The 17,159-nt window shown below is 42.4% G+C and overlaps 1 protein-coding gene across 2 annotated transcripts in view; it reads right to left on the reverse strand.

Annotated features, from left to right (window-relative positions):
- Nucleotides 1–17,159, reverse strand: part of IRX5 (iroquois homeobox 5) — a 104,574-nt gene that overhangs the window by 47,269 nt on the left and 40,146 nt on the right. The window contains exon 4 of one of the 2 annotated variants that reach the window (XM_075008940.1): nt 9,762–10,168. The exons of the other annotated variant lie outside the window; for it this stretch is intronic. Within the exon in view, the coding sequence (XP_074865041.1) occupies nt 10,158–10,168 (11 nt within the window). The 3' untranslated portion in view covers nt 9,762–10,157. Of the gene's footprint in view, nt 1–9,761; nt 10,169–17,159 lie in introns of those variants that run through there. 2 annotated transcript variants of the gene reach the window in all.

A 17,159-nucleotide genomic window follows, 5' to 3' on the forward strand; every position in this document is an offset into this window, starting at 1 on the left:
CCTCTTTTGTGGAGGAGGATAACATTCAAAGAGGGGCTGGTTTTTTGTTTTGTTTTTTTTCTTTTTTTGTTCACCTGGGTTAAAAATTAGCTCATCTGGTAAAAACCCAGGATAGGAATTGCTTACCTGAATTTGGGTTTCTTGTGAGTGTTCTTTGTTCCAACAAAATAGTAGGTTTTGGCCTCTTGTTAATGTCTGACTTTGGTGTGCTAATAAACTATAAATCAAATTTAATTCTAGATGATTCAGAGAGAGACCTCTTTTTTATGACCATTCATAAAATTGTCATCTCGCTTTAGAACAGGCAGCAGTGTGATGGTGCTGAATGAGTAATTTGAGAAGATGAGGAGGAACCTGATAGTGACGTCAGACCAAGGCACATTGGGGAACTTTTAGTGTGCAGCATCAGGGTCCATCCTAAAACCTAACGTGCAGTGGGCTAAAGTGAGGTAGATTTCCACCTCAGCTTCCTGTGAACAACATGTGTTTAGGTGAGACCTAGCCCAGAACGCTTATTGAAAAAATGCAAGTCTTCACAGGAGCTGAAACTAAGCAGGGACAAAGTAAATGGCCCGTGCACTGGTCCCAGCTGGCTACTGTTCTTGAGCCCATTTCTGTAAGCTTTTTAAAAAGTCCATTGGAAAAACTTTTAAAACCCTTGGAAGTGAAGTTGAGTTATTATTGGGCAGGATGATTTTCAAAGCTTCTCCTCTTCAGGTCATAAATCTACCCTTATCCGTCTTTTAAAACACTGATAAACTAATGCAGCTCCACGCTGGCACCCCTGTGTTCTCTTCTGAAACAATGCAGGACTCCTTGACCTACTATTCTTAACCTTTACTGACAAAAGGAATGTAATATAAACAGGACATTTATAAACTAGTCTCTTCTGGTGCGTGTGATTATCTACAGTGTTATTACCCCCTTTTTGCACAGGAAAATATGCCTTGATTTTCATTGATCTATCTTGAATCAATGCTTTTAAAAATCTTGGACACATTTTTACTTAAGAGCAAAAGCATGCATTTTATGTCTTGACATGGTGTTATTGATTGGAAAGGAGAGAGCAGTGCTCACTACCCGACTGTCTCTTCAACTTCCGAGTCTGGCAGTGTCTGGTAGCACAACGTCCTTAATGGCTTTGCTCCTGTTTTCTCTGCTTGTTCCCTTTCCTCTTTATCCTCCCAGACCGCAGCACGGTGCCTTTCTCAGTTTTTTAAAGTAATCAATATTGTGCTGAAACCTCCTGCTGTTTTCCGTCACTCATATTTGGCACAGTTATAAATTATGCATGGGTCTCTCTCAACCCATATAAAATTTCTATTGCATTTGTCAATTGCTAATCGATAGTTCACTTTTCTTATCCTCAAAGACACACACATTTTGAACTTTGAATGCAGATGTTTCCCCTTCTCAACCCCCCAAATCTAGGTGAGGAGAATAGAGAAGGAAACCAGAAGCTGCAAAACACAAGTTCAGAGATCTGCTGTAGTGCTTGATGTGACATTAACACATACTATCTCTGAAGATGCAGAGTTCAGCTTCAATGTCTGTATTCAGCTGGGTAGCAAATGTATCCCAGACAATATTTTATCATGGCTGTGCTTACCTGTGACCCTTTCAGCCTTTGCTGCACAAGATGCTCACAGTGGCAGACTCATTGAACTTCCACAGCTAATGGCATCTGACATTTAAGTCAACCTTAAAGAAATCTCAGCAAATGCAGTCACTTAAACTCATATGGCCAGTGTCTCTTTAAGGGGGTATACTGATATTCTTTGTAAAATGCCATGTTACGGTGATGTCTCAATCAAGTGCATGACTCTCTCAGCTTGGGTTGTAAATCGAAAGTGAACAAATAATCTTTTCTATGAAAGTATGGATTAAAAAATTGTCACCATCTGAAATAAATTCTCTAGCCCTGTAGCATCAGCTTCTGTTCCAATCGCTTTGCTATGCAGGGGTGTTAACTGAAGCAAGGAGAAGGCACTGGTGAAGTGAGACTGCTTGAAACCATTTTTTGCTTTAGGCAAAGCAAAGTGCTAGAAGAGTTGAAAACAAAAAAGCTGCCTTCTGCTGTTCCTGGAACATTAAACATCAGAACTGGAACCACTTGCTAGCATAGTTTAGTAGTGTGGATAAGTGCTTTCATTTTGAGGCACAGTCCCCAACCCCATTACAGTGGAGGAATAGAGCTTTTTCATCTAAATATGAACAGCTGAGGTCACTGCAAAAGATCAATGGCCTTCCAAGCAAGCAATAGCCTCATTGAGGCCTCAGTGTCCAATGAGGTGGTGTTGGCATTCACAAGGGTGTTTGGAATGTAAAGCCCTGCAACACCTCTAGGTCTGGCAGAGCCTGGGGAAATGTCTGTGCTGCAGTTGCAGGTAGGTAGGGTCAGTGTCCACAGTTGTGAAGCTGCAGGAGCATAGACTTCAGCCTCTTGAGTAATCAGCTAGCATACTGGGCGGGCTTATACTGCCCATGCTGAAGGCTGCAGTGTCACAGCTTTCAGTATCTGACCTAACTTCATTAAAGCAAGCTGCAATCACTACCTATAATTATTGTAAACCGACCCCTTTACAGTGGGTCATACGATGCCCCCGAGGAGGGTTTTCCTCAACCAGTTAGCCCTGTTCATTTCAATGAGACCACTGGGGCCACTTGGAAATGAGATCTGGTCTGATTGACTTTGGTTTGGTCACAGAGGTAAGGTAAAGTGAAGGGCATCTCCAGCGAGGGATCAGCACTTTTGGTATTAAATGCTCAAACGTGACCTAGGTGTTTCCCTGAATCAAGGCACCGGCCCTCAGATACCACAACATTTATGTTAGAAGAGCAACAATAAGTGAGGACCCTAGAAAGACAGTCTTGCAAGCTGAGCTGATGAGCCCTGCATATACTGACTTTTTTTCCTCAGCAATGTGAGTGGAGGCTTATGATGGACACATGATTGAAATGGGAAAAGCATAATGTTTTTTAATGGAAATAGAACTAATAATTTCCAAGAACATGTTTCACTGTGACTGGCTTACTCTTCTTCCCAGGTTGATTGAATCTGTTGGGACCACTGTCACGTATGAGTGGTGGCATCCAGTGCACTGGAAAGAAAGTCATTTACCATCTAAATCTGGAATAACTGCACTGGGTTCTGTAGACTGGGTGTAACAGAGCAATACTTTAACATCTGTTTGTAATTCAGTAGTACCTAGAGGGCCCCATTGTACTGGGGACACCACAAATACTCAGGGTGTCTGCCCTGAAGAGCTGATAGTCTAGTTAGATAAGACAAAATGTGAAGAAGCAACAAGATGGAAGGGGCTTATCCAGCATCATACTGCAAGTCAAGGGCAGAACAAGGACAAGACCCCAGGTCGCTGACTTCCAGCTGCTGAGCCATGCTGCCTGCCAGATGAGAATGTGTTTATAAGAATTTATTGGGTTATTCTAGAAGTATTCACTACCTTCAGAAGTGGTGGTCAGCATTGATCACAGCTGCGCTAGCAGTACACTTAGCCTGGTGGGAGTCATACCTGCCTTGTGTGCTTTTTGCACCATACTGCAGCTCTGTGTCAGCAGTGACTGGATTACCACCCACCCACAGGGCGGGCAGGCCGGGGTGGCAAGGCCAAGGGGAAAGGATGAAAAACAGACTAAATGTAACATCTTTCCAGTTAGAGGAAAAGGTTTGCTTGAACCATAGCACAACAGGAAACGATCAGAAAGATATGTATGTGGCATTGCTTATCTGCAGTATTACCAATACTTGCAATCTGACAGTGCATCTTGCCACATTTGGAGTTTTCCTTTAAGCCCCAGCTTCTGGAGTCAGGTGATTTTTGTGATACTCTTGGATTTAATTTCTAAAAATACAGTAAGTTTGCTCAAGGTTAAGGAGGTTAGGTGAGTGAGGGGGAATCTTGGAGAACATGAGCCCTTTCATTGAAAAATCTGAAGGCAACTAAAAGTGCAGATCTTACTTGTTAAAAATCTCATGATTTTAAAGCCGATCTCAGAACTTTTGAGGAGAATCACGGGGTTGTGAACATTTGAAATTAAAGCACTGGCGTGTCTTAAGCTCTCCCTTTTTTTGTCTCCTTTGTTCTCACTTAGCCACTTGCACTCACTTTGCAGTTTGTGCAGAACATTAAACATTGATTAAGGCCCCTACATTCCCTGCCCCCATACACATACAGGCAGAGAAGAAATTGTGATGTAACCTCAAACATCACCAAAGATTAAATATTGACTATCTTCTCTCCAAAGGTACAGGGCCAGCGAAGGTGCAATGTTAACAGGCTTCATGGCCAGCAAAAGCTGTGGAGGCTGGAGACCAATGAATCATAAGGCCGGAGGGGATCTCAGGAAGTCATCTAGTCCAGCCCCCAGTTTCAAGCAGGATCAACCCCAACTAAGTCATCCCAGGCAGGACTTTGTCAAGCCAGGACTTAAAAACCCATAGGGATGGAGATTCAACCACCTCCCTAGGCAACACATTCCAATGCTTCACCATCCTCCTGGTGAAGTACTTTTGCCTAATAGCCAACCTACTCCTCTCCTTCTGTGACTTCAGACTATTGCTTCTTTTTCTGCCATCTGTCGTTACTGAAAACAGTTTCTCTCCATCCTCTTTAGCACTCCCTTTCAGGAAGCTGAAAGCTGCTATTAAATCACCTCTCAGTCTTCTCTTCTGCGAACAAAATAAGCCCAAATCCCTCAGCATCTCCTCATAAGTCATGTGCTCCAGCCCCTTAATCATTTTCGTTGCCCTCCACTGAACCTGCTCCAGCACATCCACATCCTTTCTATACTCAGAGCGGGTGGGGCCCAAAACTGGACACAGTACTCCACATGTGGCCTCACCAGTGCTGAATTTCTCTAGATCTGCTCGAAATGCTCCTCCTAGTGCATGCCAATATGCCGTTAGCCCTATAGGCTACAAGGGCACACTGTTCACTCATATCTAGCCTTTCATCCACCATAATCCCTAAATCCCTTTCCACTGTACTGCTGCTTAGCCAGTCAGTTCCCAGCCTATAACAATGCTTGGGATTCTTCTGTCCCAAGTGCAGGACTCTACCTTCTTGTTGAGGCACATCAGATTTCTTTTGGCCCAGTCCTCCAATTTATCCAGGTCACTCTGGATACTATATCCTCCAACCCATCTACCTCTCCCCCAGCTTGCAACTTGCTGAGAGTGTAATCCAGTCCCTCATCCAGGTCATTAACAAAGATGTTGAACAATACTGGCCCCAGAACCGAGCCTAGACAAGGCACTCTACTTGCAACTGACTACCATCCAGATACTGAGCCATTGACCACTACCCATTGAGCCTGAGCACGAAGCCAGCCTTCTATCCATCTTATGGTCCATAGATCCAATCCATGCTTCCTTAACTTATGGGCAAGAATGCTGTGGGAGACTGTATCGAAATCTTTGGTGAAGTCAAGGAATATCACATCCCCTGACTTCTCCATGTCCACAGAGCATGTTACCACATCATAGAAGCTAATCAGATTGGTCAGGCATCATTTGCCTTTGGTGAATCCATGTTGACTACTCTTGATCACTTTCTCCTCTTCCAAGTGCTCCAAAATGGATTTCTTAAGGATCCCCTTCGTTATTTTCCCAGGGACCGAGGTAATGCAGGCTGGTCTGTAGTTCCCTGGATTGTCCTCCTCTCTTTTTTTAAAGATGGGCACTACATTTGCCTTTTTCCAGTCATCTGGGATCTCTCCCAATCTCCAAGACTCTTTAAAGATAATGGCCAAAGGCTCAGCAATGCTGTCTGCCAATTCCCTCAGTACCCTTAGAATAATAGAATACTAGGACTGGAAGGGACCTCGAGTCCAGCCCCCTGCCCCAATGGCAGGACCAAGTACTGTCTAAACCATCCCTGACAGACATCTATCTAACCTGTTCTTAAATATCTCCAGTGATGTAGATTCCACAACCTCACTTGGCAATTTATTCCACTGTTTGACCACCCTCACAGTTGGGAACTTTTTCTAATGTCCAACCTAAACCTCCCTTCTGCAGTTTAAGTCCATTGCCTCTTGTTCTATCCTCAGAAGCCAAAAAGATCAAGTTTTCTCCCTCCTTATGACACCTTTTTAGATACCTGAATACCACTATCACGTCGCCCCTCAATCTTCTCTTTTCCAAACTAAACAAGCCCAGTTCTTTCAGCCTTCCTTCACAGGTCACATTCTCTAGACCTTTAATCATTCTTGTTGCTCTTTTCTGGACCCTCTCTAATTTCTCCACATCTTTCTTGAACTGCGGTGGCCAGAACTGGACACAATACTCCAGCTGTTTGTTTCCCAGGCTTCTTGCATTTTTGTACAAGTACCTTAGAGAAGTGGCTGATTGGCCCACTTTCTCCTCTTCACCCAGGAATCCTACTTTGTTCCCTCCTCCTTTCCCACTTACCTCAGAGCTTGTGTCACCATCCCCTGGTAAACCTAGTTTAAAGCCCTCCTCATTAGGCTTGCAAGCCTGCCTGCAAAGATGCTCTTTCCTCTCTTTGTTAGGTGGATCCCATCTCTTCCTAGCAATCCTTGTTCATGAAATAGAATCCCACAGTTGAAGAAACCAAATTCTTTTTTGCAACACCACCCATGTAACCATGCATTTATTTTGGCAATTTGATGGTTAAATCATAAATATATGAAGATACACATCTTACAGAGCTGGAAGGTACCTTGGGAGGTCACTGAGTCTGGTCCCCTGCCCTCTTGGCAGGACTAAGCACTGTCCTTGCCAGTCTTGGTTTTCAAAGCCTGTTTGTCCTAGACCCCTAAATGGCCTCCTCACAGATTGAGCTCACAACCCTAGGTTTAACATGTGCCACCCCCCAGTCGTTCAACAGGGTCTAGGCCAGACCTGTTCAGAGGCTCCCCATTCACAAGCTTCCTTCAGCCTGCTGTGGTCAGGTGAGCAGTGGAAGTGCCAAGCTCCTGTTCCATACAGGGTATCTTCTGTCCTCTGCAATTCCTCAAAGAGCTGCCTGTTTAATGCACCTCTGGACAGCATTGGTTAGTTTCCCATTTTCAAATGTTTTCAACCTATACAGCAGGAGGAACCAGGTTCTTCCCCCATCCCCATGGGATCCTCTCCCATTGATTTGTGTGGAAATGGGCGAGAAGTAGCTGTGAAAGGGTTAGGGGAAAGGAAATGTTAATCTTTGGAGATAAGTGGACTCCAGCACTGTGTTGGCTTCCTTCAGTGTAGACCCTCAAAGAAGGCTCAAAAGACAAATCATCTGCCAGGAAAGAAGCTTGCAATTTTTTTATTTATTTAAAAAAAAAAAGGATCCATTAACTGAACTGGGAGCTTAGGGGTTTTGCAGCCTAGGAAAAGGAGCAGCTATGTTTATGCCCTGATCCATTGTACCCTGAGGATCTTTCTCACATGGATCCTGACTCTAAGCCCATTTGAAGTTTATGGGCATCTTACTACTGACATCAATGGGCTTTGGATTAAGCCTTTGGAACTACTATACGGCAGTGGCTGTGAGAGCTATAGCTGCTGCTGTCTGCTTCTGATGCCTCCCTGCACCCCCCTGAGTGGCCATGGGAATTAATTCTTCACTTCACAGATTTGTGGTGTTTTTATTTTTAATTCATGCTGAATGCTTCAGTTTTATCCTTCAGAATCGTGGAACTGGCAGCAGTAACGTTACAAAATCATGTTCCGCACAAACCCTCGGGTACTGATCCTCTCTGGTAGCCTTCATCTCAGCCAGTGCTGGAACTGAATGAGGGCCCTCCTGACCTAAATGCATAAATATCTACAGCTTGAGGTAAACAGCCAAGTTCTGCAGCTGGGGCCTGTAACAACTTCAGGCTTAAATGCTTACTGGGGTGGGGGTGGGTGTTCGACCCTCTGGAGGTAGATATTTCAGGCTATGATTTAGCAGGTCTGCAAAGGACCCTCTAAATTGAATGCTGAGGTTGGCCCCATCAACCCTGGTACTCCTCCCAGTCAATCATAAGGAGTAAAGGAAGTCAATGGGAGAGTTTGTCCTGTCTTCCTTCCACTGTAGGGATGGTACAGAAAATCAATGATAAGTACATTGATTCTAGCTACACGATTCACATAGCTAGAGTTGCATATCTTACATTGATTTTGTTTTTCCTCCCCTAATGTAGACCTGGCCTATGCTACCTTGTTCCCTTTGACTTCAATGGTGTCCTCTTCATGGCTCTTTTTTCTGCTGTTATGCTTTCAAAAAACTCCCTAAAACACACTTTAATTGTATTTATCTCCTGAATTATCTTTCCTGCTCTCCCTTTACTGAATCATGATGGAACCACTTTCTTTGGCCATGCTTCATGCAAGAGAGCCCTTCTGAAACCTCCTTGAGCTCAGTAGGAATCTCATACGGGAGCAGGGATCTATGAGTAGGCAGCAAAAGGGTTTAGTTTTTTGTTTTTTTTTCCTAAGTGCTTTAAGAAGGTGGTTTTGTGTCTAATATTTACATTGTTGCACTGTTGTGCATCCCTGGTACCACTTGATAAATATAGCTCTATTATTTTACTATGAAGATGTAACCTGCTCACTTACGTGTGGTTGGTTCAGTCTACCATATAGTGTAGCACCTAGACTACTTCATAGAGCAAGAATGAGCATCCTCTGCAGCTTAAACTGAGACACAGCTGGCTTTTCACTTCTACCTGTTGAGCTGCCTGCCCTAAGCTCCAGAGGTCCCAGATTTGAGTCTGCATATGGGCAGTTACAAAGGTACAGTAGATGGTTATTTGACTCACCAATTCAGTGTGGTGTCTATCCGTGAGCAGTGCTCAGCATGCACTCTTGAGCCAAAATTTGCATTGCAGCTAGTTTGTTGCAGAATGGAGTTATGCGTGATATCAGTTTTTGCTACCTTTATTTATAGGGCCAATAAATTTATTTTTGAGTTTTAAAAATATCCAGTATGGAATGTCTGACTTATTTCATTGGTAAATGCTTTGATTTGTTGGTGTTGGTTTTGCTTCTTAATTTTGAATTTCAGTAAAAATAAAGGCTTTTTAGGAGGTTCCTGGAGATAGGGAAAATGTCCGTCAGAAGCCCTTCTGTTTCTGGGCCCTAAGGATCCCGAAGTTTAACTCTCTCCTTTCTCTAAAACCTAAACTGAGACAGCTATTCTTCCAGCCACAGAGCACTGACTTCAGAGCTTATCAACACCATTCCTGAATAAGCCAGAGCCTTTGCTGTTGAAAGATATGAAACATTTCCTCTCCCTTCACTGAACTGCCTCCATGCCACTTCCAAACCTAGCTGATTCAGATAGCAGGAGTGCTGGTGCAGAAGCCCTGTTCTTTTCCCAAATGATCTGACTAATTTCTTTAATTATTCATACTCTGTAGTGGGAGGATTAGGACACGCAGGTTCAGAGACCCAACTGGTATAAATCATCTTCAGTTATGGAGTTATTTCAATTTATCCCACATGAAGATCTGTTCCCAAATCACCTACAGTGCAATCAAATTGATTGCTTCTGGGCAGCCAAGCTGGTTCACTTACTATTTCATCCTTTTTTTCTATTTTTAATAGTAGGCTTTTTGTTAATAATTGGGGTGCATGTATAACATTGTGAATGTGCGCCCCCAGAACATGAATGATGAGACCACATTGGAAAAAAATGCACAAGTACTTTAATGCCAGATCACTGTGGGCCCAATTCGTTAGTGCTATACTTTGTTACATGAGAAGAAGAAATTTTCATTTTTGGGCTTAGAATTCATTGACCCTTCTTCCTTCAGCATAAAAGTTGCCAACTGCTCATTATTCATTGATGGGATTCATAACTCAAAAGAAGGGAAGAGGCAGAAGAAAAATGAGCCTGCCTATTTAACATGTCAAATCCAAATATTAAAAAAATAAACCTGGAAAGGACAGAGAATAAGTATATCACCCTTTCTATAAGAGAGAGAGAAACCCTCCAATGATTACTTAAATACAAGGTTCATGGCAGGTAACTGCCCAAAGCAGACAAAACTCCTCTTCTGGCTAATAAACAGATAAATATGATTTGGGCTAAACAACAGCAGGGTTATTTTTCTTAAATTGTATTCTTCAAACCAAACTTTAAAATACTTATTTGGGGAGCAGCATGGATGAAATTCAGTATTGGGGGAAGTTGTTTGTCCTTTTACAGTGACCCTAGAAGAGAGAATACAGAGAAAATGCATTAAGAAGCACTTTGCATTTTTTCCTTTTCCTTTAACCCAACCCAATCTCATACCCACAAGGGACAACCTCCTTTGATCATTCGAGATCCATATTGACAAGTCCCATGCCTTACTTAACTCTCTAATCTTTCAGCACTGTGCACATTGAACACATTGCTCTACATTCATTACATCTCTGAGCCAGAAACCACATATGCCATACCAGAGACCACAACGAGAAAGAAGTCAATGGTCAAAGATCTTTTACATTTTTCTGCTGTTTCTACTGCCTCTAGAGGAAGCCCTGATTTGTCAAGAGAACTGAGCTGAGTACTGTTGCATTGTACTTTGCTTCCTTACATTTTTGGTGGGGCCCTGGGAGTGTAGGGATGAGAACTGGCTTGTTCTTTTTACTCAATCAGCTGACTTTGTGTGTGCTTCTCATGCTCAGTTACTCTGCCTCTGGTCATTTCAAATGAGAGAGCAACTGGAAGAGACAGAATGGCACAGAGCACATGTCATGACTCAAAGTGCAAGAGTCCTTAAAGAGCAGAGCAGATCCAGTTGTGCACAGTGACAGGCAGAGAATTGGTATATCAAGTGGCAAAATCTTATAGATGCTGTGTAATATAGTTCTGCAACAGGGTGTTATTCCACTACATTTGTATCAATGAATTGTAGTGCTCTGTTGCTTTGAGGTTTTGAACCATTAGACGGGAAATAATGTTGATTTCAAGGAAAGGAAAAAAAATCAAAGGACAACATTCAGGGTGTACAGAAGCTCTGAGAGAGCTGGGTGTTTTTAGCTGTAAGCTTCCACTCCATCGTGGTGGGGGGGTTTAGTTTGCAACATTTTACAGCAATGCTGACACATCTTGTCTTATTGTGTCAGTCATTCTGACCCTTCCAGAGGAATCTCCAGTTCAGTTTTCGCCATGCTTGCCCTTTCGTATCAGACCCATGTAAACACAGCCAACTTAAATGATCTTATGCAATCTTGCCCCAATGCATGTGAGTATCAGCAGCCAGGCCCTATGAGCTCCATGACACTGCCACCAAGGGGATGGCATGCAGAGTTTGGGTTGACATACAAATGACTATAACAGTGTCATTACAGTAGCATACCTTCGGTGAACTGATGGTACCCTGCACCACAGGGACATTTTCTGAAGCCACATACACTTGCTGAAGCCAGGCCCTTAACTGTAAGCCACCCACAAGCATATGCAAAACAAACACCTCAAGAAACCCAGTGAAGTGGGTGGACAACTATAACAGATGATTATTTGGCATGGAGAAAACCGTCCGCCTGGCTGACATAGGAAGCTTTGGGGCTTGGGTCCTATGCTGGCCCTTCAGGCTGAGTGTTCCTAACTTTACCTTGTTTGAACCCAATTTTGATTCCGTGGAAGTCAGAAATTTGTCATTGACTTCCAGTTGGTACAGACTTGGGCCTTTAATGGAGACTACTTTGTGGATTGAGTAGGATCACATGGGGCTGATGTCCTTAGTAGCTCCAGAGGGCTTGTTATCAGCTCTCCAAAGGAACTGTGCTCTGTTCTGCTTTCACATTCTGTAAAATAACAATTCCAACCGTCATAATGGGGGGGGCCATGTGGTGTTTCGCTAACTTCAGGAGTCAGACTATGGAGCAGCTGATACTCTCAAGGGTATTTTGCATTTGCAATACTGTGCACATGGTTAACACTGGAGGCCTTAAAAACAGAGATGCTCACACCTTATATTTTTCAGAAGAGCTGATAGAACATTTTTCATTTTGCAGAAGGCATCACGCTATGCTTTCTTGCTAAACTGCTCTTTTTTCCCTCCAGAGTTTTCTTATTAGCTCCAGAATCCTCTTCCAGTTCCAATGAAGCTAATACCATTCTGTTTATTAACTCTTCATCGTGCATTTTCAAATGAATATGGTGTTCTTAGGCATGTTTGAAACTACTACTGTTTATTAGGTAGTGTTCCTCTGCCCTGTTGAACCACTGCCAAGTTCTACCCCAGAAATGGCTGCAGTGCAGTGGTGATTTCTGGATATGTAAAGTTTGTTAAAATGTTTTCCTTTGGGATGAAAAGTGCTATGTGAATATGACCTATTATCTTGTTTTGTGGATTTTTTGGGGGGCGGGGGAGTGGAATCTGTTTATGATCTCATTTTCAGAGGTTTAATCCTGTAGTGACTTGACTGACTTCAAGGGAGTTACCTCCAGTTTACTTTTGATGTTCCTATAACTAAATATCATGATTCTCAGCTGCTGGAAATTGGTGTAGTGTCATTTGAAGTTAATGGATCATGTTAATTTATACCATCTAAGACTCTGACTCATGCTATTTATATGTAAAGACTATATTGTATGATTGTACTGATAAAATGTTGTGTTCATATGTATCATTGTATGAGTATGTAAACATACTAACGTATAATGTTGCTAACTATTAGTCTTGTCTCCTAACAAGAATAAGAAATCAAGAATGAAAGGAGTTCATGAAAGACGTCTTACGGAGATGAGAACTGCATATCGTTATGATTACTTGATTTGGTGAACTGGTATTTGCTGGAAGTGTCACATTGCCTAATGTTTTTCAATTCCAATCTATCCACACATGTCAGAGACAAATTTATAGCTGGAACCTAGTCTAGAGTTTGATCCAGGTTCAGTAACTTCTATTAGCTAGTGAACTGGACGAAAAATAGGGAGAAGTCTGCCCTTATAGTTAAAGCTTAGGTAGTACAGGAAAATAAAATAATTGGCTTCTTTGTTGAAAATAGAGGAGTGACCAGATTATAGCTATTAACATCAGTCTTCTCTGAGTCTAAAAATACCTGTGCAAATGGTGCTATTTGAATGAATGTTTCAGTAGCATTTTGAAGAAAGTCATGGAAGAAAGGCTCATCCCACAACAAGTTTTGAACAGCTCTAAGACTTATTTTGCTACGCATAGCCATGTGATTCTCACTAACTTGTCTGACCGGTAGCAAGTTTAAACAGCTAATCCATCCATCAGATGAAGTCAGCTGCCCAGGTTGGGTGTTGGGTTGCATGGACGGTCTGGTTAGGAAGAATATATGATACATTATTTGATTCTTCTAGGAATTATTTCCAAATTCCTTATGGCAGTCTGAATAGTCACACAATAGCAAACTGAGATTTGGCTGTATTTAAGTTCAGCTAAGTCTTTTACCTAGCATGCTACTGCTCTAAAATACTGTGACTAGAGCTTGGAGAACAAATTACAAGTCACCTAGTGTACTTGACCTTCTATTTGCTCACTGAATATTGGTGAGCAGATTTCAATTTCTTTGAGTGTATTCAGTAATTTTTGCCAACGGTCACACAAACATTCAATATTCTTTTTTGCTTTATAAGCCATGGTGGTTATTTGTGATGGGTTAGCAAATGCATATGTTGTTTTTTTCTTCTCTGGATGAGTACACACGGGATTTTCAGCACACGTGTCTGTATGTTAAAAGTTGGTTTAAAGTGAATAGAGGTGAAAATTACTTTGATTTTAATCTCCACAAACTTTGTTTGTGCCAATAAAATTGAATCACATGTACTGTGATGGAAAGCAAATACACAGCAAGTGCAAGCATGCCCAAAATTTATTTGTTTTAACAAATCATATGTATCTTCTTTTTGCCACTTCCCTGTCTGAGGTTGCTGACATATCTTCCTTTCAAATCTGATTATATGGCTGGAGATTGTGCAAACTGGTCTCTCTGAGACCTGCTGATATCCAATGCATGAACCAAATCTTTACCTTCTGTTGGTTGTCTTCCATTCAAGATCATTGAAAGGACCATCTTACTGCTACAACTCTCTCTCCTTTGCTGGATATGTCCATATCTTAGCCTCCCTAATTATCTTCAACTGGGGCAATCCACATTAGACCCCTCACAATGCCATTTTGTCTCCTATTGTGGAATACACAATGATTTGACCATCTCAACAACTTCACTTCCATAGTGGAGAGCATACTGATTTCCTTTCTTGTGGCTGGCCATATCTCAGTTCCATAGCGTAGGCTGGTTTCCATTAGTTTTATATACTCTCCATTTTAACTTAATTTTCTCAGAGAACTGTGGTCGGCTCTACTATTTGCACCAAGCAGCTTTGGTATAAGACCAGGAATCACTCAGGAGGGCACCTTTGTCAGCATGAATGGATCCTACATATTTTAAATCATTTCACTCTCTTCGGCTCATGGCCTGCAAGATCTTTTCTGATGGGTTCTCATCCCTTAGTTTAAAAGCAAGAGTCTTCCAATATTTACTCTAAGTCCTGCATGCCCAAAACTGTTTCCACTGTTCAAAGTTAGTTTGCAGATCTTAAGTCATCTATTTCAAAAAATCTTCCACATACTCCACCCCATGACAACTGAAAACAATAAACGGCCCAATGCTGAGCCCTTATGCAGGCCACTGTGTACTGGAAATTCTCTGTTCATGGCCTCATTTGGTTTTTGATTCCATGCATGTGCTGGATGAGATGTACGTATCCTTCTACCAGATTTCTCCATCACAAACTCCACCAACTAATTTTCTTGGTACACCAGTATGCCTTCTCCAAGTCCACAAAGACCAGTTGTCATCTCTCTTCTCAGAACTTCTCTGTAAGGGTTCATAGACCACCTATTGCATCAACCGTACTCCTTCCTGACATAAATCCATATAGACCCTCCTAAATTTCAACTGTTCCATGCAGGCCCTTTTCAGTAATTTTCCCCTATATTTTCATATCAAGCCGACTTAGCTGGGTGATAATTAACACAGTGAATATTTCCTTTATGTTTTAAAAATGATTGCCACATATTTTTACACCATTCATCTGGCACTTTTTCTCTTAGGATCATCATTGAACAGATATATAAAATACTTGAATGCCTTCTGTTCCCTGCAGCATTAACACATCCATTGTATGTCAGTAGGCCCAGGTACTTTCTGCTTTTCCATTTTGCTAAGTGCCTCTACAGCCTCTTCCCTCTCCATGCAATTTTTCACACCCCAGTTTGGGTTATGGGTTCTTAGTTCCCCCCTGGGGTTCTCATTCATCACTCTTTCAAAATAATCACTCCAGACTATGATTTGTTCACCATTTATTTGCAATATATTGTGTTCATTTGTGATAGGTGCAAACATCACCCTCCATGTCATTTTCTTTCTTGCCTTAGTGAATTTGTAGATGCTCTTTTCTCCTGTATATCCTTCTCTGTCATCTAGCCCTTCACAGGTCACTTGCACTGCTTATATTGGCCTCCTCTTTTTGCCTCCATGAGTGTCATCTCATGCTGCCATTTTTTAAAGATTATCTATTTTTGCTTTCCAGATTCTTTAACTTGAGGATTCCAGCAATAAAATTGAAAGTTTATCTTCTCAGCACTTGTAGCCAGACACGAACCCCCCCCATTTGGCCTTTTCTTCTTCTCCCCCCCACTGGGAGAGACAGAGACAGAGAGACAGAGAGGGAGACAGGCAGCCTTTGATGCCCTGGGAACGCAGGTGTGCTGTCTCACCCAGACTCTCTACCATACACAGAAACCAGGGAGTGAATGGGCTAGCTAATGGCCACTCTTCTGGCTGATATCGGTAATTGACATGCCTGATCACTGCCCCAGGAAGAACGGGGAACCTCCGCCCATCACCTCCAAAGGTGCCCAATTGTCCACAATTCACAGGTGCAAATTGAGCCTTGCACCTTCCCTGGGAAACGTGGGGTTCAAACACATTCCTCCCCGATTGGCCACTTGAGACCAGGAAGAAGCCTTCGTGACCAAAGGGGTATAAAGAGGGGCTTGGCAGCCCACCCCCTTTGAGCTCCAATCACCTACACCTGCTGGCCAGGTCTGGTATTGACTCCCGAGACTGGGGATGCCTGGTTCATATCTACTTCTTCTCGAGGGATTGAGAGAAAGATTCTGGGTCACACCGGATCTATGAGGCAGGGGTAAGAATTACACCTGTATTACACTTCTTTCCTATAGGAATTGAGGGAAAGACTCTGGTTCCACCAGGTCTAAGAGGCAGGGGTGAAAATCACACCTGCAACATGCCTTTCTTGTGTACACATTACTTGTATTAGTTTAAGCTAGCTAGTTTGTCTAAAACTTTTCTTAAGTTAAATTGTTTCTATCTTTGTATAAATAAAAGGTAATTGTTAAAGCCTCTAATAAGTGTAATATTCCTCTTGCTGCTGTACCCGAACTAAACACAAACCAAAGAACCCAGCCTGCCCTGGCTGCTTAGTGTAGCTGCTGGTGTGGCATGACCCCCTTTGCCCCACCGGACCTTTAGCTGGCACCTGGGCATCGGCTCACAGCACTCGTTTCATCCCTCCTAGAGCTTCAGGTGCCATTTGCAGCAGGTCTAGCTCTACTTTGACTCAGTTATGCTACACACATCCCTATGTCTAGTCAGGATTTCCACTCATTGCTGCTTGTTTCAAGTTTTTATTTTTGTGGGGGTTTTTGTTATTCCCATCTTGATTTCTACTTGGACCTTTCTGATGGTTGGGCATTATACAGACTTGTTTACACAAGACATATCTATTGCAGACTCACACTGCAAGAGCTGCCCTTCTATCTGGAATTTTTTAAGATTACTTTTAACTACCAGTTCTCTAGTTTCTGCTCCTTATTATCACTGGTGACATTTTTAGCCACACACCTTCACTGATTTTGGTTAAAATATTCCCTGACTCACGAGCTTAGCAAAATTTTTCTGTTGCTCAAACAAGCTTGCTTGTCAAGCAGGTTTGCCCACTATCACAAGACTGTTGACACAGAATTGCTGCTTCTTATCCAGGATGAGATCAGATGACTTCATAAGTAAGATGGACCAGATCCATGAAGTTCAGACCAGAATCCAAACTTTCCCCTAATTCAAGGATGTTTTGAAGTGAGTTCTGCTCTGGTCCTCTCATAGAGAAAGGCCTGAATTGTAAAGTTGTTACATGGATCCAAATTCCCCCATTACT

Source organism: Carettochelys insculpta, chromosome 14, assembly GCF_033958435.1.
Source record: "Carettochelys insculpta isolate YL-2023 chromosome 14, ASM3395843v1, whole genome shotgun sequence".
NCBI lineage: Eukaryota > Metazoa > Chordata > Testudines > Carettochelyidae > Carettochelys > Carettochelys insculpta.